Genomic DNA, 23,255 nt, shown 5'->3' on the forward strand with positions numbered 1-23,255 from the left:
CACCAGTTCACAAAGGAAGGCAACAAGAGAGGGATTAAGGCACAAGAGAACTACAAAACAGCTAGGAAACAATGACTAAGATGGCATTAGTAAATCCTTACTTATCAATAATCACTCTAAATGTAAATGGATTAAATTCTCCTCCAATCTAGAGTGGACTTGCACAAGCCTCTTAGATAGCCTCATCCACCAGAGGGCAGACAGCAGAAGCAAGAAGAACTACAGTCCTGCAGCCTGTGGAACAAACACCACATTCACAGAAAGATAGACAAGATGAAAATGCAGAGGGCTATGTACCAGCTGAAGGAACAAGATAAAACCCCAGAAAAAAACCTAAATGAAATGGAGATAGGCCACCTTCCAGAAAAACAATTCAGAATAATGATAGTGAAGATGATCCAGGACGTCGGAAAAAGAATGGAGGCAAAGATCGAGAAGATGCAAGAAATGTTTAAAAAAGACCTAGAAGAATTAAAGAACAAACAGATGAACAATACAATAACTACACTAGAAAACTACACTAGAAGGAATCAATAGCAGAATAACTGAGGCAGAGAAAGGATAAGTGACCTGGCAGACAGAATAGTGGAATTCACTGCTGCGGAACAGAATAAAGAAAAAATTTATTCTGCGGAACAGAATAAAGAAAAAAGAATGAAAAGAAATGAAGACAGCCTAAGAGACCTCTAGGACAACATTAAACGCAACAACATTCGCATTATAGGGGTCCCAGAAGGAGAAGAGAGAGAGAAAGAACCAGAGAAAATATTTGAAGAGGTTATAGTCGAAAACTTCCCTAACATGGGAAAGGAAATAGCCACCCAAGTCCAGGAAGTGCAGAGAGTCCCATACAGGATAAACCCAAGGAGAAACATGCCAAGACACATAGCAATCAAATTGGCAAAAATTAAAGACAAATTATTCAAAGCAGCAAAGGAAAAATGACAAATAACATACAAGGGAACTCCCATAAGGTTAACAGCTGATTTCTCAGCAGAAACTCTACAAGCCAGAAGGGAGTGGCGTGATATACTTAAAGTGATGAAAGGGAAGAACCTACAACCAAGATTACTCTACCCAGCAAGGATCTCATTCAGATTTGATGGAGAAATCAAAAGCTTTACAGACAAGCAAAAGCTAAGAGAATTGAGCAACTCCAAACCAGCTCTACAACAAATGCTAAAGAAACTTCTCTAAGTGGGAAACACAAGAGAAGAAAAGAACCTATAAAAACAAACCCAAAACAATTAAGAAAATGGTCATAGGAACATACATATCAAAAATTACCTTAAACGTGAATGGATTAAATGTTCCAACCAAAAGACAGAGATTGCTGAATGGTACAAAAACAAGACCCATATATTTGCTGTCTACAAGAGACCCACTTCAGATGTAGGGACACATACAGACTGAAAGTGAGGGGATGGAAAAAGGTATTCCATGCAAATGGAAATCAAAAGAAAGATGGAGTAGCAATACTCATATCAGATAAAATAGACTTTAAAATAAAGAATGTTACAAGAGACAAGGAAGGACACTACATAATGATCAAGGGATCAATCCAAGAAGAAGATATAACAATTATAAATATATATGCACCCAACATAGGAGCACCTCAATACATAAGGCAACTGCTAACAGCTCTAAAAGAGGAAATTGACAGTAACACAATAATAGTGGGGGACTTTAACACCTCACTTACACCATTGGACATATCATCCAAAATGAAGATAAATAAGGCAACAGAAGCTTTAAATGACACAATAGACCAGATAGATTTAATTGATGTTCATAGGACATTCAATCCCAAAACAGCAGATTACACTTTCTTCTCAAGTGCGCACAGAACATTCTCCAGGATAGATCACGTCTTGGGTCACAGATCAAGCCACAGTAAATTTAAGAAAATTGAAATCATATCAAGTATCTTTTCTGACCACAATGGTATGGGATTAGAAATGAATTACAGGGGAAAAAAAGGTAAAAAACACAAACACATGGAGGCTAAACAATACGTTACTAAATAACCAGGAGATCAATGAAGAAATCAAAGAGGAAATCAAAACATACCTAGAGACAAATGACAATGAAAACACGACAATCCAAAACCTATGGGATGCAGCAAAAGCAGTTCTAAGAGGGAAGTTTATAGCTATACAACCCTACCTCAAGAAACAAGAAAAATCTCAAATAAACACTCTAACCTTACACCTAAAGGACGTAGAGAAAGAAGAACAAACAAAACCCAAAGTTAGCAGAAGGAAAGAAATTATAAAGATCAGAGCAGAAATAAATGAAATAGAAACAAAGAAAACAATAGCAAAGATCAATACAACTAAAAGCTAGTTCTTTGAGAAGATAAACAAAATGAATAAAACATTAGCCAGACTCATCAAGAAAAAGAGGGAGAGGACTCAAATTAATAAAATTAGAAATGAAAAGGGAGAAGTTACAACAGACACCACAGAAATACAAAGCATCCTAAGAGACTACTACAAGCAACTCTATGCCAATAAAATGGACAACCTGGAAAAAATGGACAAATTCTTAGAAAGGTATAACCTTCTAAGACTGAACAAGGAAGAAATAGGAAATATGAACAGACCAATCACAAGTAATGAAATTGAAACTGTGATTTAAAATCTTCCAACAAACAAAAGTCCAGGACCAGATGGCTTCAAAGGTGAATTCTATCAAACATTTAGAGAATAGCTAACACCCATCCTTCTCAAACTCTTCCAAAAAACTGTGGAGGAAGGAACACTTCCAACTCATTCGATAAGGCCACCATCACCCTGATACCAAAACCAGACAAAGATACTACAAAAAAAAAGAAAATTACAGACCAATATCACTGATGAATATAGATGCAAAAATCCTCAACAAAATACGAGCAAACAGAATCCAACAACACATTAAAAGGATCATACACCATGATCAAGTGGGATTTATCCCAGGGATGCAAGGATTCTTCAATATATGTAAATCAATCTGTGTGATAAACCATATTAACAAATTGAAGAACAAAAACCATATGATCATCTCAATAGATGCAGAAAAAGCTTTTGACAAAATTCAACACCCATTTATGATAAAAACTCCAGAAAATGGGCATAGAGGGAACCTACCTCAACATAATAAAGGCCATATACGACAAACCCACAGCAAACATCATTCTCAATGGTGAAAAACTGAAAGCATTTCGTCTAAGATCAGGAACAAGACAAGGATGTCCACTCTCACCACTATTATTCAACGTAGTTTTGGAAGTCCTAACCACAGCAATCAGAGAAGAAAAAGAAATAAAAGGAATACAAATTGGAAAAGAAGAAGTAAAACTGTCACTGTTTGCAGATGACACGATACTATACATAGAGAATCCTAAAGAAGCCACCAGGAAACTACTAGAGCTAATCAGTGAATTTGGTAAAGTTTCAGGATACAAAATTAATGCACAGAAATCTCTTGCATTCCTATACACTAATGATGAAAAATCTGAACGAGAAATTCAGGAAACACTCCCATTTACCATTGCAACAAAGAGAATAAAATACCTAGGAATAGACCTACCTAGGGAGACAAAAGACCTGTATGCAGAAAAGTATAAGACACTGATGAAAGAAATTAAAGATGATACCAGCTGATGGAGAGATATACCATGTTCTTAGATTGGAAGAATCAATATTGTGAAAATGACTATACTGTCCAAAGCAATCTACAGATTCAATGCAATCCCTATCAAATTACCAATGGCATTTTTTACGGAACTAGAGCAAAAAAATCTTAAAATTTGTATGGAAACACAAAAGACCCCAAATAGCCAAAGCAGTCATGAGGGAAAAAAATGGAGCTGGAGGGATCAGACTCCCTGACTTCAGACTATACTACAAAACTATAGTAATCAAGACAATAAGGTACTGGCACAAAAACAGAAACATAGATCAATGGAACAGGATAGAAAGCCCAGAGATAAACCCACACACCTATGCTCAACTAATATGACAAAGGAGGCAAGGATATACAATGGAGAAAAGACAGTCTCTTCAATAAGTGGTTCTGGGAAAACTGGACAGCTACATGTAAAAGAATGAAATTAGAACACTCACTAACACCATACACAAAAATAAACTCAGAATGGATTAGAGACCTAAATGTAAGACTGGACCCTATAAAATTCTTAGAGGAAAACATAGGAAGAACACTCTTTGACATAAATCCCAACAAGGTCTTTTTTGATCCATCTCCTAGAGAAATGGAAATAAAAACAGAAATAAACAAATGGGACCTAATGAAACTTCAAAGCTGTTGCACAGCAAAGGAAACCATAAACAAGACGAAAAGACAACCCTCAGAATGGGAGAAAATATTTGCAAATGAATCAATGGACAAAGGATTAATCTCCAAAATATATAAACAGCTCATGCACGTCAATATTAGAAAAACAAGCAACCCAATCCAAAAATGGGCAGAAGACCTAAGTAGACATTTCTCCAAAAAAGACATACAGTTGGCCAAGAAGCACATAAAAAGCTGCTCAACATCACTAATTATTAGAGAAATGCAAATCAAAACTACAATGAGGCATCACCTCACACCAGTTAGAATGGGCATCATCAGAAAATCTACAAACAACAAATGCTGGAGTGGGTGTGGAGAAAAGGGAACCCTCTTGCACTGTTGGTGGGTGTAAATTGATACAGCCACTATGGAGAACAGTATGGAGTTTCCTTAAAAAACGAAAAATTGAATTACCATATGATCCAGCAATCCCACTACTGGGCCTATACACAGAGAAAACTATAATTCAAAAAGACACATGCACCCTAATGTTCATTGCAGCACTATTTACAATAGCCAGGTCATGGAAGCAACCTAAATGCCCATTGACAGGCGAATGGATAAAGAAGATGTGGTACATATATACAATGGAATATTACTCAGCCATAAAAAAGAATGAAATTGGGTCATTTGTAGAGACGTGGATTGATATAGAGACTGTCATTCGGAGTGAAGTAAGCCAGAAAGAGAAAAACAAATATTGTATATTAGCACATATATGTGGAACCTAGAAAAATGGTACAGATGAACCAGTTTGCAGGGCAGAAATAGAAACACAGATGTAGAGAACAAACGTATGGACACCATGGGGGGAAAGCGACGGGGGGCGGTGGGAGTGATGGTGTGATGAATTGGGCAATTGGGATTGACATATATACACTGATGTGTATAAAATTGATGACTAATAAGAACCTGCTGTATAAAAAAATAAATAAAATTCAAAAAACAAAAAAACCAAAAACTCAGAATAGTTATGAATACATTTAACCAAGGAGGTGCAAGACACGTACACTAAAAACTAGAAAACATTGTTGAAAGAAATTAAAAACTTTAAGAAATGAAAAGATTTTCTGTGCTCATGGATTAGAAGACTTAATATTGTTAATATGGCAATACTTCCCAATTTGTTTTTTACACATTCATTACAATACGTATTTAAATTGCAATCTCTTTTTTCACAGAAATGAATAAGCTGACCCTGAAATTCACATATGGAATTGCAAAGGATCCCAAATAGCTAAAACAATCCTGAAAAAGAACAAAGGTGGAGGACTCACACTTCCTGATTTCAAAACTTACTGCAAAGCTAAAGAAATCGATAGTATGGTTCTGAAATAAGGAAAGATATATCAATCAGTGGAATAGAATTGAGAGTCCAGAAATAAACCCATACATCTATGGTCAGTTGATTGTCAGTAATGGTGCCAAGACCATTCAGTGGAGGAAAGAAGAGTCTCTTCACATATGGTGCTGAGACTACTTGATATCCACATGCTAAAGAATGAAGTTGGACTCCAACTTCACACAATGTACAAAAATTGAATCAAACTGGTTTAGATACCTAATTGTAAGAGATAAAACTATGAAACTTTTAAAAGAAAACACTTGAAGAGTTTAGTTGTATAATTACTGCTCTCTAAAGCCCCTTTGTGGTATGTTGTGGTGAACTTCAGTGACTGAATGCTTCTGTAGGTCAAAATTATCTTTTCATCAACCTGTCTCAAGTGCTTTGCACAGAGTTGGTGCTCAGTATAGTCTGCTAATCAAATGAATGGAAGAGACAGTGATGGTTTCAGCCATACTGAGGTTTACCCAAAAGATTTTAGATTGTCAGAAACTATTTAGGTGTCCTTGTTGTGTGCTTGAGTGCTGCAAGTGTGAGTTTCTTCCCTGGGCCTTTTCTTTCACCAAAACAGAGTTTAGAGGGCATGTTAAGAAGTTCTCCCCAGCAACAAGTAGTTGTCGTTTGTACATCAGATAACTTGGGCATGTCGCCAGTGTCTTTAAATTTGACTGTTATTGCTGACAAAATGGATGCATAGCCTGTTTTTTAAAAAGTATATACATTGGGCTTCCCTGGTGGCTCAGTGGTTGAGAGTCCGTCTGCCGATGCAGGGGACGCGGGTTCGTGCCCTGGTCTGGGAAGATCCAACATGCCGCGGAGCGGCTGGGCCCGTGAGCCGTGGCCGCTGAGCCTGCGCATCCAGAGCCTGTGCTCTGCAACGGGAGAAGCCACAACAGTGAGAGGCCCACGTACCGCGAAAAAAAAAGAAAAGTATATATATTAAGCTAATTTTAAATTTTGGAATGTTTGTTAAAGTGTAGATCCAGCCTCAGTTTGAACACCTCTAATGACATGGAGCTTAGTACTTCCCAAGGCAGATATCATTGAACTGCTCTTACTATTGAAAGTTATAAAGTTCTTTCTTATGTTGATCAGGAAACCTTTTCCTTTAAGTTTGTACTTGTTTCTCCAATGGAATCATGCGAAACAAGTCACATATTTGACATAGTAATGCTGTCTCTTTCAGCTCTATATCCATTCCTCTTGACCCAAAGTAAATGTTATTCACCCCAGCATTTTAATATACTATACAGTTTACTTTTGGGTAACTTGCACCACTGACAGTTTTTGTGAGTTCTGGGAATGCAAATGAATTTCAGTATTATTCTAGGTAAAATACAAATCAAGCTGACTTGTAAGCAGCTGCCTTTATAGGGTAATGTTGAAGTTTCCTTCTTGCTCCAAAATATACCTCCTACCAGATGGTACAACTCTCACATTATTTTTATTTTTTGGTTCAGTGTTGAATTTTTTTGGTAAAATGCAAACATGTGATACAGGTTGGCCATCATTTTCTCCTATTAATACCATAGCATAGATTAGTTCATCAAATTGGAGCCATCTAGCAAGGTGATGTGGCTATGAGACATAGGATGAGAGGGGTTTGAATGGGAGGAATAACACAGAAATGCTGGAATAGGTAGGCTAGGCCTTCACTAGAGATGTAGGGAGAGGAGAGGAACTCTGGGAATGTACCTTATTGCCTCCTTTATAAGTTTTCTCTGAACTAATCTGGCATAGTAAAATTTTAAATCTTTTGCTCCAAAGAGTAGATATGATTATTCCATTCCAGAGCTAAATAGAATCACTCAAGGAAATAATTTCTGTTTGGGATCCTCTACATGGCTATGTGTCCATCTTGCCTTCTGGCAAATTCTTATTTATCCTTCAAAATACATATGCCGTAGGAAGGCTTTTACAACCCTGCTCTCACTCCATCCCAGGTAATTAATAACTCTCTCTTTTATGCCATTCTTAGGCATTTTTTTGTTGTACCATTTCACTGTATTGTATTGAATTATTTGTCTGCTTCACTGGACTCTTGATTCCTTGAAGACCTAAACTGTACCTCATTCTTTTCTGTATTTCCAGCGCCCAGATAGTGCTCATCAGTGACTGGCATATAGTAAGCGTTTGTTAAATGCTTATAGAGTAGAGTTGTATCACAGGTAAAATATCTCTTGCAAACATTTGTAAAAGCATTAGTCTCACCAGACATGTATTAGGCAAGAGTTGGAGAGTAGAAAACAAAGGTGAGTAATAAGATAGTCAAGAATCCCTACTTACAGTCTCTGGGGCAGGTGACAGTCATCTGTACATAATTCTTACACAGTAAGATTAATGTTATAATACAGGTACTTTGGTTTTTGGTTTGCATTGTAAAGTCATAATGTAATGCATGCGTAAGACAAAAAAAGAAAAGTCATGTGTTCTTGAAACCTTAATTCCAAAGGATGTAGGCCTCTGGAAGCTCAAATGTAATGGATTAAGGGAGAGACTATATTTAATTTTTACTCCTTGCATAGGAATCTAGTGCATTGCTATGCATTTTATAAGTACTTAAATACTTGTTTCATGGCTGATTTAGATTGCTTGAGGAGAGGTTTGGGCCTAATCAAAGGAAAAAAATGTATTGTTTGTAAAGGTGATTTAATACTGTATCCACCCTATTAAGGAAGGTGAGGTGTCCCTACATCTCTCTAAGCATGAGTGAAATAGCCATTGGTCTTGCGTTACTTAGGCAGGATCTGAGTTTGGAAACAAAGGCTTAAACCAGATGTCCTCTCTGGAGAACTCCCTCTCTCTTTGGACAGGATTTGTTCTTAGAATGTATTTTGTTAATAAATGAATTCATTTTCTATTGTAGCTGTGTGGCTTTGAAAGCACAGAAGAGATTGTCATTCTTTTTCCTTAGCAATCATGGGCTACTTTTAACTACTTGTCTTTTATTTATTCTCTTTTAGGAACCTAAATTCCAAGATGGAAAGGAGTCAGAGCTGCAGTGACACTGGTCAGGACAGAGTGAAGGGCAGACTGAGAGCAGCCCCAACCAGCAAAGCCAAGGTAGACCTCAGACACAGGCTTCCGGGGCTCTCCAGTCCCATCCTGCGCACGGCCACAGGAGAAACTGTTCCAGATGAGAAGAGGCAGAATGGGTCCTAGGCATACTAATTATGTTGGAGAATTTTATAAAATAGATGTGAAGGAAGAGAGTTTGAATTAGTAGCCAGACGAGTGGAATGAGGGCCACTAGAAGAACCTTCTTAAAAGTTCTGGATGAGTTTTTTTTACCCAGAATTTTCAATTTCATTAATTGTTTCAAGTATGTAGGAATTTCTGCAAATGGTGGGTGCATTCTAGGTTAGGGATTTTCCACATTTCTTAGGCTCATATGACCCTTTATCCCTTTTCTTACCCTTTTCCTCTCTATCCCTCTACCATCAAGAAGGAATTACGAAGAAAAAAAAATATGTATATATATGTATGTATCTGTAATCTTTTAAATTTCTTTCAGGTCACAACCATGACCCCAGCCTCCAACCCTATCATTGGTGTCCTCCTGTCCACCCAAAACAACCGCTGCCTCTCAGCCCCTGACTTAACCATTGAAAAGCGTCTGCCCTTCAGCTCCCTCTCATCCTTGGCTTCCCTGCATAAGCCAGAGCGCTCCATCAGCCCTGAGAGCAACGACAGCATCTCCGAAGAACTAAACCATTTCAAGCCCATTGTCTGCTCACCATGTACTCCTCCCAAGAGACTCCCTGATGGCCGTGTACTGAGTCCCCTCATCATCAAATCAACACCCCGCAACCTAAACAGAAGCCTGCAGAAGCAGACTTCTTATGAGGCCAGTCCACGGATCCTCAAAAAGTGGGAACAGATCTTTCAGGAGCGGCAGATCAAAAAGACCCTTTCGAAAGCCACCCTCACCTCCCTGGCTCCAGAAACAGGGGAAGACTTACTCGTCACTGAAGTTACCCATTCTAGCAAGGAGAAGCCACTTCTGGCTTTAAATACAAGACTCTCCAGTGGGCAAGTACTCTCTGAGTATACAGGACCTACCCCCACTGACCTTGATTATTTCCCCTCTGTTAGCCAGACAAAAGCAGAGCAGGGCAGTGACAGTAAAAGGAGCACTGAGATCCCATTAGAAACCTGCTGTTCTTCAGAACTCAAAGTGGGAGCCAGTGGGACTTCTTTGGAGAGAGAGCAGTTTGAAGGGTCAGGGTCATCCCCAGATGCCAAGTTAGATAAAACCTGTATAACAACAGCTATGAAAATCTCAGCAGTTAGTTCAGTGCTACCTAAAAACAGTGTTTTGGGCGGGGTCCTCAAAACAAAGAAACAGCTGAAGACAGTGAATCATTTTGATCTGCCTAATGGTGTTCTGGCAGACAGCCTAGGTGAGGAGCCACTTCCTTCCTTGCGTCGGGGCAGGAAAAGACGCTGTAAGACCAAGCACTTGGAACAAAATGGCTCCCTTAAGAAACTGCGACAAAGCAGTGGTGAGGTGGGTCTGGCCCCAGCAGACCCAGTACTGCGAGAGATGGAGCAGAAATTGCAGCAAGAGGAAGAGGACCGGCAGCTCGCTCTGCAGCTGCAGCGCATGTTTGACAATGAGAGGCGGACTGTGAGTCGGCGAAAAGGAAGCATGGATCAGTACCTCTTGCGGTCCAGTAGCATGGCTGGGGCCAAGTAGCACCCAACGAGCAGCGTTACCTATTTTTCAGAGGTCTTTGGGCTTGATCATTTACCCTGAAGAAATGAATGTTCTCACTTTGGGTTTCTTTTAATGGCAAAACACTGTCTAGCATGATTCTGAGAGGTCTCGGGCCTTTGTAGTATATATAGCCAAGGAAGCTGCATCTCTGCCCCCCTGTGACCCGGGCCAGAAGCGCTCCTCACCCCCTAAGTGACCCACCCCTTAGGGCGTCTGGGCCAAATCTGGCAGCCCCTGCTTGGGGTGAGATTCAGGAGCACAATGGCCGGGGTTAGAAATGGTAGAGGAAAAGGGGACACCTTCTCAAACTGACAGACCTCCTGACTTCTTTCAGCAGGTGTTGTTTTAAATCAGCCATGCAGATAAAAATTAGTTCCATCTTTTTTCAAAGAAGTGGAACAGTGTAGTTCTTTGGCAGATCCATAAAGATTATGTTCCCCCTTCTTACCCTTGCCGCAAGTAAATATTCCTAATTAAATCAGTTTTTATGCTTCTACAAAAGTTAATTTACATTCCTTGTTTAAAAAATAACATTTGATTAATGCTATATAGTTGACAGACCACATTCATAGTCATTGTTTAATTTGGTCTTTTCAGGAGACCTAACATGTAAGTGGTATTAGTCCCATTTTTAGATGATGAAACTGCAGTGCAGATGTTCAGTTTCTCTCAACTACTAAGGGCATAGCCCAGACTGACTGCTGGGTCTCCCAACGACAAATCCCATGGATTTTCCACACTTAAAGAGGTTGCCATAATGGACAGCGATCCAAGGACGTACCAGGGGAGCCTAGAGAAAGCAAGCTGGGCTTTGAATGCTGATTGTGCAAAACCCACATGCAGATAATTGAGATTGACTGGAAGTGTAAACATATACTGTGCAATTATCCCCATCCCTACAGTGTACAGCCTTCTGTTTTCCTGGGGTTCCACTCTGTTAGATAAACTACAATTGGACTTCATTGTTACTCTCCATATGGCCAAGAGTTATCTGCAGTGTTGATCTAAAATCCAGAAAATTTGCCCAGAAGTCAGGCAAGAACAGTACTGAAACTCCCTACTGTGGAAACAAGGAATCTAGCTGGATACAGCTGGTAAATTCAGTCCCATGGACCTTTGGGGTTTATTTTCCTTAGCAGCTGACACCATGTGTCTTTTGCATCTCTGGTGGTGCTTGGTGCTTCTGCCCATCTGGGCTCATCGAAAGTAGGGATTAAGATACGATTTTAGGGAATCTCAGGTGGCCTGGCATTCCCTGTGCATGTATGAGCTGTTACTATAAAGTCATGTGACTGGCATTTTAACAAACCTTTCAGATCTTATATATCCCAATGTATGTTGTTCCCCTCAGGTGGCCTCAGCAGGATGCTGCATAGTTTTTCCAATGATGTTGCCATTGGTGAAAACATCTCTGGAACTGTCCTCAAAGTATAGAGACATCTAGACATCTAATGTTCAAACTACAAAGGACGTTAATGGTCATCTATTCCAACTTCCTCCTCTTACTAAGGCAGAAGCTAAGATCCAGAACGACTCACTTATCAAGATCACAAAGGATTTACTATATCACCTACTTTTGCTTCTTCTCAGATTTGCCTCCCTTCTTCTCAGCAAATCTTTCATCTTTGGGGTTATAGGAAAGAGAATTTTAGTTTGAAACTAGTCAGAAGCTATTTGAAGCTTCTGGAAGAGAAGGTAGGTTACCTAGGGCTTGGAGTCAGAAATGAGGTGCATCTGTAAAGCAGTCAGAGCAGTTTTCTTGGGCAGCTCATAAACAGTTCCCAAAGAGGAGTTCCAGAAATGTCTGAAGTATTTTGGCAATCACTGAGATATGTGGAACCTCCTCAGTGACTACTTTGGTGGGGAGTGTCACTTACCTGAATGTATGTATTCTGTGTTCTGTGTGTTTGTGCGTGCACACGTGCAGATGTTTGTTTAGAAAATATACATCAGTACTTTATATTCATACCACTTCAGTTTTAGGTCCTACCAGCAACATACGCCCTCCAAAGGCTGCTGGAGGGCATATTGGTGCCCAAGATAGAAGAGCTGGCACTGGTTTGTAGAGACAGGGAGGGTGACTTACTAAATGCCCTCAGAGAAGACATCAGTTACTGCCATTTCATGGAGTTCCTTTTCGATCTTAGTAAATGTTATTGGAAGGCTAGTCCCATTGGTAGTAGGAAAGACACTTATTTTTCCACTTGTCACCTTTTTCTATATCTTCAATCATTTGAAAAACACTCCAGTTGGAACTGATTTTTGTTTTTGGAAAAAAGATAAATATTTTTAATAGAAAAGATATATATTTTAAATATTTCCCCAAAATAATACTTTCATTTTAAGAAATTGCTTAGCAGTAGCAACAAGTTTTAGCATCAGGTGCAGAGTGAAAATTTCTTGTTAGGCAAATATTCCAACAGCTGGATCCAGCTTACTGACCACCTACTGTGGAACCTCGAATGGTACTGACAGTTGTAGTTTCCAAACTTCCAGCTGAGCAGCAGTCCTTCAAATATAGACAAAGCAGTTTAGGTTAAGGAGGGAGGAGGCTTAATCTTTAATCTTCTTGGCTTTGGAGGAGGGTAAAACCACTAAGGTATTATCTGTATTTTAAGATGCTTCCCATACTTAACAACTAAAACCTGAACACTTCTTTCTGGAAAATTTCCCTCTCCTGTTGCTTGATTGTGAAGTTGGTCACAAATGGAGTTGTTGACGTGAATTCTTTGGAGAAAAAGACGAAGGAAAACGATGGGGAGGGTTTGTGAGCTAGAATGAAAGATACACTATCTCAGAAAACAAACGTTTCTCACAAGTCACTGGACTCTGATTCACCATAGAAATTTCCCATGTTCTTCTAACTCTGTTCCTTGTGTATATGCTTTCTGTGTTTTTTCTTATTAAAGGGGAAGTTATGAGAGGTTGGAGGGTAGAGGTCATTCTGATGGGTAATCCAAGAAATGTAATGCCCTAAGAAGGGGGCTCTCAGCCCTTTTTTTTATCAAGTGGGAAAGATACTTTGGGAACATGTTCGTGATCCGTTGATTGTATCTGCTGAAAGAAGTCATCTGGGCCTGTTGGGTTAATGTCAGATCTGGGGATTATGTATCTAGCCCTTGGCCCCTTTCATGTAATTGCCTCTTTTTAGAAGGCTTCTTGGCTGAAGCTTCCCAGGAAAACCTTTTTTAAGTGGCTTCATTTATTTTTTAAAATTTAATCTTTAAATTTTTGCCTGGAGGAAGCATTGGTGATGAATGCTTTCTGTGTGTTTTGTTCATTTCCTCTTAAAGAAAAATGCCCTTAAGAGATTAAAGCTGCTTAATTAATTGCTATGATATTACAAACAGACAAACTAAGATGGAAAGTTGCCATTGTGCTTGACTGGTGAAGCTGATGACCGAAGGCTGTGCCGTTTGTCCTTTTTGTTCCATTTGACAGATATTTCCTGAGCTTCGAACTTGTGCCAACCCTGTGCAAAGTCATGGATATAAAGATGGAAAGGACAGTCTTGCTCTTGATGAGCTCAGTGTCTACTGGAATGTATTTGAATGCATGTGTGGCTGGAGAGCTCGTTAATGGTTTCACGAAAGACCATAGTGATGATCTTGGATGGCCCGTTCAAAGGTACTGTCCAGCACCCTTGAACATTTTACATACCCCCATCAGTATTTGTGAATTTGATTGCAATACTGCTCTCCATTTCTTAAGTAATTTTACCAGTGGAGAATGATTTTTCTCCTCCGGTGATTATAGGACAATAGCATCTCTTTAGGAGCTGCTTTTAGCATAAAGCCCCAAGAAATGAGGAAGGTTGTGGATCACTGACATGATCAGAGGAGGCTCACTCTCAACTTAGTAACCTACTAACCTCTTCCCCAACCAGACCTCTCACCAGAGCTGGCAGCAACTTGGGATTCCTTTCCTTTTTCCTGCGTGGCTTTCCATTGAGATGGAAGGCAAGCAGGTGAGGAAGGGAAGAAAAATGAAGGCTGGATCATAATCATAAAATGTTATGTAGCTGGAATGGGCATGGAAATTATCCAAGTGAAACTATACCCCCTGATGCCCTTTTTTTTTAAGAAATGAGGAACTTGAGGTTCAGTGCCCTGTGTCATATTTGTACTGTAGTTGTCTAGGGTCTGAATGAATAGTCCTCTAAGTTACACACACACAATCTGCTAATGAGGGGGACACCCGAATGATTGTTTTAAGTTTTTTCTTCCTGCTTTTTTCAGTTAGAATTAAAATGTACCCAGATCCCCTGAATACACACCCAGGCAGGGAAAACCCCCACAGTGAGAGTAATGTGAATGTGAAATCTTGGGAAGTGATTGGAATAGCTGTTATTTTAACTACCAAGGATTAGAACCCAACCAACCCTTCACTTTTCTTTGAAAATCAAGAACTCCTTAGGGACTTAATTTTTCTCAGCCAGCCTTTTCCTTATCAACCCAGATTGGTCTTTTGACTTGGCTTTTAGAAGTGAGTATAGCTGTTTATAAATTCTTGTGACTCAATGAGAAAGCAGGTCTTTTTTTTTTTTTTTTTTGGAGGGGTGGGGGTGGGATTCTAGGAAAAGAGGGTGCTGAATAGACTTTGCTCTAAAGATGATCCAGAAATGCATCTTTACACGTTATCCACAGTGAATATATACAGAAGTCACCAGTTTAGAAATTGGTTAAGTTGGATGAAGGAAAAGTGCCAAGACTGAATGTTCTATGTATTATCAGTATTTTTTTTTCCTAAGAAAAATATTTACACATTTTGCTTTGTGAGAAAATGCTTCCTTAATGCCTTGTCTCAGTAATTGTGGGAGGGAACCTCAAACCGGGGGCAGGCTCCCTTTCTACCTTTTCTGGTGTCTTAAGAACTAGTTGGACAAAGCCAGGGTAAGGCCAGGCTTGTTCTTCTTCCTTTCCTCTCATTTAATAAGGGGTAGAAACAGGGAATGTACTCCTCAAAGATCAAGCCATGAGAGCTCAGGAGCAGCTTTGGGGCCTGGCTCCAGACGGCGGCAGCAGATTCTCCCTTGTTGGCCCTGCCCCCTCTCCAAGCTGTGCCAACAGTAGGAGCAGGGCTTTCCCTCAGTGGGTTCAACCCTTAACCTCCAGCAGAACCTTCAAGTCCTAATGAGAATGGGTAACTATGTAAAGGAAAATGATTATCTTAAATGCCAACTAATGGATTTTTTTGTCTGTGTGTGACTGATGTACTATTTACTCTTAGTTCTTCGTATAAACAGCTGTCCTTAGGGCCTTATCCCCTCCAGCCTAGAAATAGAAAATGGTTTGGATTTTGGTTTCATTCAACCTGCTGTCTGCATTAGATTGCAGAAGGGGCCCAGACCCTTGGCACTGCCATTGCTGGCTGCCTCCCCTCCAGCTCATCACAAGGAGCTTTTTGACAAAGACAGAGGACTCAGAACAGGCGTGCCCTGTCAGGGATGCTTCTGCTAAGGGATCAAATGGGATGATGTGTTGTTTAAACAATACCAAAGTGCATTCTTCAGTGCAGGCTTGCCAGGTTGAGGAGAGGCCCAAGTTGAGAATACAGTAAAGCAAACTCATGAATGTTCTGTTTCTAGTCAGTCTTATCTCTGGAGAGCAATCTCAGGCAAATCTGAGCTGAGCTTAGACTACGTGTGTTTGAGTTTGGGGCTATCTTTGCTCTGGGAGATGCCCTGTGTTGGAATGTCTTGCTTCGGCATTCAGAATGATAGGAGAACCAGTTTATTCAGATGGTATCCCATGTGGAATAACAGAGAAAGTTAAGAGCATCTGGCCTAGATAGGTATATCCTCTTCAGGATAGTCTCATATCGGTAAAGGGCCAGCCTGGCGGGGCAGAGAGAGCAGATATACTCTGGGCCCAAAAGCAGAGTTAGGACTACTGAGGGACCTTAGGCTGATGCTTAGTCCAATGGCTAGAGCCATCCAATAGTTTTCCCAACAAAGGAAGGGACAGCCTTTGTAGGGAATGAGCGCCCTGTCACTAGATGTGCAAGCAGGAGCTGAATGATCTGTTGGGGAGATTGCAAGAGGCTTCCTACCTAGAGGCTGGGATAGGATGTTCCCAGGAGCCTTTCAGGCCTGAGAGCTTATGGTTTGATAGTGTTTCTGGCTGAAGGGAACATTGCAAATCTCCCGAACTTGAACCTAGCGAGGTTTACAGTGTGAATGTTGGGGTGGATTCTCCTTCCTAACATTAGCAGAAGGATGATTTTGGGCCTAGAAGATCCAACGTGGTAAGTCAGCAACATGCCCCAGCACATGTGTGCTGCTGAGGGTAGCACTGTGTTTATTACCTGAATCTGTCCAGGTGCCTGTGTGAATGAGTGAGACGTAACTGACTTTGTAACTTGATATGTGTATGGGACTGTATGTGATCGTGTATGTGACCGTCTGAACTTGAATGTGTGTGTCTGGTATGACCACAGCTTGGTGTAAATATGTAACTGGCCACATGTATGTGACTGTGGTTGGTTGAGTGTGATAATATGCGAACATTTGTGTCCTAATAGTCTCGCACTTGAAATACAGCAGATACTGCACCACAGACCTGTGGCTACAAGACTGTATTTCTATAATCGTCTTAATTGCACCTTAGGTTGTGGGAGTTGGTGCCTTGCTGTGGGTCCTTAATCCTTATGCCACTGCTTCCTGGACCCTGGGAACTGCAGGCCTTCTCCCCAGGCAGGCACCTCCAGGAAAGCAGCCCAGGTGACTAGGTCACACCCAGCACCCACACCCAAATGCACATCGCTGCAATTCAGCCCAGTGGCCTTCTCCTGACCCTCCTCTATAGCAGGTGCTGACTACTATGCATTCATAAGAATGGGGCAACCCCATAGGCTGCTTTGGCCAGAACTAGCTTACTTAACCTGAGTCCCGGTTGACCTTGCACAGTCCCAGGGTCTGTTTTAGAGCCACATCCCACTGTATTTGCATATGGGACTTCAGCTTATGTCCTGGATTAGAAAACCTTGGGAAACTCCATGTAAGCCCTCCCTTCAACTTGTCCCAACTTTGTGGTCATGGCCATCTAATAAGGAAATTCCCAATCCTCTCTCTCTTCCCTCTCCCCACATTTGCCCTGACAGTGGAAAAAGCTGCCCAACAGAGAAAGCCTAGAGGCTTTTGGGGGCCTAGAGGCCTGAGTTTTGTTACCCGCCCTGCTCCCAACGCACACACGCGCGCACACACACACACTCACTCACTAGTGGCTGTGGGCAAGTTAGTTAACTTCTCTGAGCTTTGGATTCTGTGCTGTTTCTGTTTCATCGACCCTGTTTTCTGTCCTACTGCTTATCCCAGCTCTGTGGGATAACACAGTGTTATCACTCTGTGTGACTCAGGCAGGTTTCCCACAGGACTCTAGGGATGCGCATCAGCTGGGGTTTCTTTCCCCAGTGCGACAACCTGGCCTAGGCTCCAAAAAGGCATGAGGCCTACCTTGCTCTATGCACCCACTCTTTATTGCTGTTGGGCCAGGTGCCGGTTCCTGCCCGGCCCAGGGCGGGGCGGTCCTGACGAGCTCCCCACTCACAGCGGCCGGCGAGTGAGGCTGAGCAGAGCTCGGAGGCCCGCACCCATCCCAGGGAGCAGTCAAGGGCACGGAGCCCTTGCGGAGGGTGTGGGGCGCAGGTGGGGCGGCGCACATGGCCCTGTGCGCAGCCCTAGCCTTTCGAGTCACTGGCCGTGGGCTCCTGGCAGAACTGATCCATGAACTCGAGGAAGTGGCCGAACTTCTTAGGCTGGCCCTCGCTCAATGCCAGGTGGACCTGGGGTGGTGCCGTGGCCCCGAACACCGACCGCAGTGAGCAGCGCACCAGCCGCCGGTACCGTGCACGAAACTCCTTCAGCAGCCTTTTGGCCTGCAGGTACTGCTTCTGGTTCACCAGCTGCTGCTCTGTCCGCTGGCACAGGACAGCTCCTGCAGGGAGAAAAGCCGGGAGGGGCCCCAAGGTCACCCTGGGTCCCACCTAGCCCAGAGCAGCGGGGACTGGGTCCAGAGCCCCTCAGAAAGTGGGAGGGGGTGGGAAGAGGATGTTAAGGGCCTGAAAATGGTCTCTCCAGTTTGGGCACTAGAAAGCCAGAGGTATCCCCTTCTGATTCTGTCTCAAGCCGTTGGTAACATGCTGTGTGACTTTAGGCAACTCTCTGCCTCACTCAGGCCTCAGTTTCTCCATCTGCACACAGGAAGGTCTGGGGCAGATGCTCTCTAAGGGCCCTTCCTGCTCCAACACAAGCCCTTTGCCTATACCAGCAGGTGAGTAAACTTCTAGATCTTGGATCCTGGCAGCTAAGGACTGGGGGTCAGAGCCGTACCTAGTGGTGCCTCAGTAATGTTCCGGGGGTCCCGCATGCGAATGAGGATGTCATCCAGCAGCTGGGCTTGAGTCTTCCGGGGGGGTGGAATAGGGATCCTCTGGGTCTGACGGGAGGTAAGAGAGCACAGTGTTGTCCCAGTCTTCTACTCAGACTTTCATGGCCTCACCTCCTCATACAGTCACAATGACAGGCAGGGGAGAACTTGGGGGCACTAGGGAAAAGCATGGCTCTTTGAAGGTCCCAAGGTGACAGCCACCTCTGTACTTGTGGGGTCCTGAGGGGCAGTTCACATACACAGTGTGGTGGAAGTTTACCCGTTTCTCCTTGGGAACATAGTGTTTCTGAAGAGTGTCCAGCCTGGCCTTGCAGGAGCGGTACACGAGCGGATGTTTCAGCATGTGCTGCAAGGCCTGTGCATTCTTCTGGATTCCTAGGGCAAAAAGACAAGGTCAAGGTCCATCCCCCTCCTCCTGGATGCCTCCCCCAATTTCTTCATTCCCCATTTCATAGCAGCCCTGGGTAAAAAGATGAGGGCCTCCAAGAAGAAAACACTGTTCCCATATCCTGCCCTGATCTGTTGTGGTGCCAGAAGTTCCATCATTTGTTCAGTGAATACTTGCTTCCTATGTGCACAGATCCTGATGGAAAAATAGCATAGGAGTGGTGAAAGGGAGTGACACCAAGTAACCCATTAACCTCAGGGGGTTACACTGCAGAGAATGACACCCAACAGAGCACAGCTGAGCACCACTGCAGATTCTGTTAATACAGCAGAGTCTGAAATAAGAGGCCAGACGAGGCACTGCCTCCCTTGTCTCAAACCACACAGGGAGGATTTTGGATGTTCGCTTTGGAGATTAACTGGGCTGGGGAGGACCTTGGGAATCTGACCAGTCTGAGTGTTTGTTCATCACACCCTTCCTGGAGAGACTTTTCCAACCAAAGCAGTTGGGTCCAGACTGGCTGGAATCTCTGAACAGCTGTGATTCCCCAAAAGCCAATGAAGGTCCAGGCCAGGGGTCCTGACAAGTAGGGCTCCAAACCAGAACACCCTCAGGGGCCCTTTGACAGACATTCAAACAGAAGATGACACCCTGGCCCGGAAAAGAGGCTTGGCACCCACCTTGGCTTTGCCCTGGCTTGCTCTGGGCCATGGAAAGAGCCCCTTGCCCCGAGCCATTCTCCTCACGTACCTTTCGGCTCAGTGAAGGCTGGATCAGGCTTGGTTGTCAGCAGCTCCTCGGAGCCATGGTACTTTCTGGGGAAGGAGGCAGATGGGAGCTTCTTCTGAGTCCTCTTCACCTCTCTGGGTGCTGTGGGTGGTAGTCTTTGGTCTTTCTCCTTTATCTCTGTATCATCCCTCTGGAAGATGGAGGAAGACAGCCCACTGACCTGTGCCCCAGAAGAAAAAGAAAATGCATTCCCTTAACACTTCTGAGTTCTGTGTGGGTCCCCATAGTGGGTCCTGTTATGGGCAAGAACTCAGACTGGGGTGAGAGGAAGCAGACATGAAAACAGAAATTATCATACATTGTGATAAATGCTGTCACAGGAGAGAGCACAAGGGTTCAGGGTGAGCCCACAGGAAGACCTAACCAGCCTGGGGGGCCAGGAAGCTCAATGGAGGGTTGTTGCCTTAGCCTGAGCGAAGTCTGGAAGAACCAGGAAAGCCATCCCCAGGTAGGCGGCAAGCGATGAGAAAGGAGGACTGTGGCAGGCAGGGAAGAGCATGGGCAAAGATGCAAAGTTAAGACACAGCAAAGTGCATTTGTGGGGAGTAAAATATTGGTGTGGTTGGAGGGTACCATAAAGAGATAGGCAGCTGGAGCAATAAGCAGGGCCCAGCTCAGTAAGGGCCTTTAAATGCCAAGCTGAGGGTGTTTGTTTTGTTTTTGTTTGTATTTTCTTTATCCTCACTGTAATGGCAAGCCATGGAAGAGTTTTAAAAGGGGTGAGTGAATATTGTCTGAATTCACTTTTTTAGCCTTACTGTGATGGTTATGAAACCAGTAGGAATGTTGTTACACCCTTAGTTAAAACTTATGGCTGACTAAAGAAGAAATAGAAAATCTGGGTAGACCTATAACAAGAGATCGAATTAGTAATTTAAAAACTTCCCACAAAGAAAAGCCAAGGATCAGATGGCTTCAGTAGTGAATTCTACCAAACATTTAAAGAATTAACACCAACCCTTCATAAACTCTTCCAAAAAAAAAAAAAAAAATAGAGGAAGAGGGAACACTCATTCTCTGAAGTCAGTATTACCCTGAAACCCAAACTAGGGAAAGACATCACAAGAAAGGAAAACTACAGACCAATAGCCCTATGAATATAACACAGAAATACCAACCAAATACTAGCAAACTGAACCAGCAACATATAAAAAGGATGATATGCTATGTCAAAGTGGGATTTATCCCAGGTATGCAGGGTTGATTTAACATCTGGAAATCAATTAGTGTAATATAGCAATAGGTAAAGGACAAAAACCACATTTCGCAACAGACACAGAAAAAGCACTTGGCAAAATCTAACACCTCTTCATGACAAAATATTCAACAAACTAGGAATAGAAAGAAATTTTCTTGACCTGATAAAGGGCATTTATGAAAAACCCACAGTTAATCATAATGATGAAAGACTGAACGTTTGTGTGCTAAGATCAGGAGGAAAAAGACAACATTGTATTGGAGGTTATAGCCTGGGCAATTGGGGGATTGTTTTTTTCAGTCATGGTGACTCATAATTGACTGTATTGCTTAGGCGGCTAGGAAGCTCGAACTGCATTTTGGCAATAGACCTCTATTATGAGAGTGGCAGTGCACGATGTGCACATTTGAGTGACAGAATTGGCCTTGCACTTATTTCCTTTCCTGTGCATATCTTCCTTTTATCCAACTATCTCAATTATTTTTAAATACTTGTTTGTTTATACTCTGTTTTGTTCCAAGAAGGTTCTGATTTAGTTCATAAAGATACTTTTATATTGTACGAATTTGTATGTCACTATAAGTCATGTGTGGAACAAGTAAGAGATGAATAGAGAGTTAGATAATTTATGGGTGGATATACATCTTGGAAAGATCTGGCAGATTGGAGGGGCAAGACTGGAGGCAGGAAGATGGGAGGATAATAGTGTTACAATAATAAAGTTCAAGGGGGCCCTACCAACTCCTCCAGCCTAAACTTCCCTTTTCCTACATGTCACCTTTCTACTGTATTTACACTGAATCATTCATCGTTCTGTATGTACCATTTTAATTTCCTTCCTCTGTACCCTGCTTCATGCTGCTCACTCTGCCTACAGTGTCCTTGCTGCCCAGCTCTTCACCTTGTTAACTCCTACTCAGCCTGCAAAGCTCAGCTCATTTGAACTGCTTTTAGGAAGCCCTCCTGGTCTAGGACAAAGGTATCCCTCCTTCCTCTAGGCTCCCAGCCCCTGAGTTTTCCTCAGTCTCAGCACTGACTGCATGCATTGTTCCTGTCCATCTCCCCTATTAGACTGAGGACACCCTGAGGGCAGGACCCATGTCTCATCCATCTGTGCTCCCAGGATTCAGATGCAGCATCAGAAGTGAGGTGACCTTATGCAGATAGGAAGAGGCAGCAGCAAACCCTTCCAAGAAACTGGTCTGACCAACGCCCCAGCCAAATCCCAGATGTTGTCTGTGCCACAGGACCATGACTTGTCCCCATGGCTGTCCCTACCAGTAGCCTTGGATCAGTGGAACTCCCAGAAGGGGCTTGCAGGCTCTGCCAAGGGTGCTTTCTGGTTTCCAGAACTGCCTTGTGCCTAGTTCCAGCTGCCTACAGTAGTCCAGCCGTCTAAGGGTTGGACAGGAACACATGGGAGCTGGGAACAAGTGCGCAGGGGCAGGTGGGTCCAGGTACCTGGGTCAAGAAGATGGACTCTGTGCTCTTGGTGTCCTCATCTGACGGGTGGTCTGGGCTGAGGCGGCCAGCAGCGTTGCTCCGGCGGGATGTGTCCTCACTATGCACAGTGGAGTCAGAGCAGATGGGAGGCAGTGGCACGAAGGCCCGGTGGGAGAGGAGAAGGCCCTCCGGGCCCTCGATGGGCATCTTTCGCTCCACAGAAATGGTCTTGGTGGTGGGCAGCTCTTTAGTCAACTCTGCCTCTGCTTCCAGCATCTCCTTTGAGGAAGACTTGCTTGTGGTCATGGTGGTCATGGGTGGGTGATGGAGAATCAGAGGCTGCTTTGGCACCTTTGGGACTTGGGTTTTCACCTGTCATGGAAGAAGGGCTGAATTGGTTTGCTTCCTAATCAGAATCTCTCCTCCTGGATATCACCAGCCTAAGGCTAACTGGTATAGTGGTCAAAGCACTGGGTGAGGTCTCATAGGGGGAGGGAGGGGGCAAAATCACACTTACTGGGCATCTACGATGTACCCCATACATGACATGTAGTTTTATTTACACCTCAAACTACCCAGTGAATAAGTGTCCTCATTTTATAAATAAGGAAACTGGGGCTCAGAGAGGTAAAATGACTTGTCCAAGG

General features: G+C 42.9%; 2 protein-coding genes across 7 annotated transcripts in view; one reads left to right on the forward strand and one right to left on the reverse strand.

Moving 5' to 3' along the window:
- Nucleotides 1-14,921, forward strand: part of RNF169 (ring finger protein 169) — an 87,100-nt gene extending 72,179 nt beyond the window's left edge. Inside the window, exons 5-7 of one of the 3 annotated variants that reach the window (XR_013829531.1) lie at nt 8,647-8,746; nt 9,198-12,098; nt 13,845-14,921. Coding sequence is in view for 1 of the 3 variants with exons in the window: in XM_079930159.1 (XP_079786285.1) it covers nt 8,647-8,746; nt 9,198-10,382 (1,285 nt within the window). In the remaining 2 variants the exon portion in view is untranslated. Of the gene's footprint in view, nt 1-8,646; nt 8,747-9,197 lie in introns of all 3 variants that reach the window. The other 2 variants (XR_013829532.1, XM_079930159.1) reach the window with 2 other exon arrangements.
- Nucleotides 14,922-15,073: 152 nt separating this feature from the next.
- Nucleotides 15,074-23,255, reverse strand: part of XRRA1 (X-ray radiation resistance associated 1) — a 102,973-nt gene continuing 94,791 nt past the window's right edge. For 2 of the 4 annotated variants that reach the window (XM_079930157.1, XM_079930158.1), the window contains 5 exons: nt 22,627-22,980; nt 19,929-20,127; nt 19,050-19,165; nt 18,733-18,838; nt 15,074-18,337 (listed from right to left, as the gene is read on the reverse strand). In XM_079930157.1, coding sequence (XP_079786283.1) covers nt 18,081-18,337; nt 18,733-18,838; nt 19,050-19,165; nt 19,929-20,127; nt 22,627-22,980 — 1,032 coding nt within the window. In that variant the 3' untranslated portion in view covers nt 15,074-18,080. The remainder of the gene's footprint in view (nt 18,338-18,732; nt 18,839-19,049; nt 19,166-19,928; nt 20,128-22,626; nt 22,981-23,255) is intronic. The other 2 variants (XM_079930155.1, XM_079930156.1) reach the window with 1 other exon arrangement.

This window comes from Stenella coeruleoalba, assembly GCF_951394435.1.
Source record: "Stenella coeruleoalba genome assembly, chromosome: 8".
Lineage (NCBI taxonomy): Eukaryota > Metazoa > Chordata > Mammalia > Artiodactyla > Delphinidae > Stenella > Stenella coeruleoalba.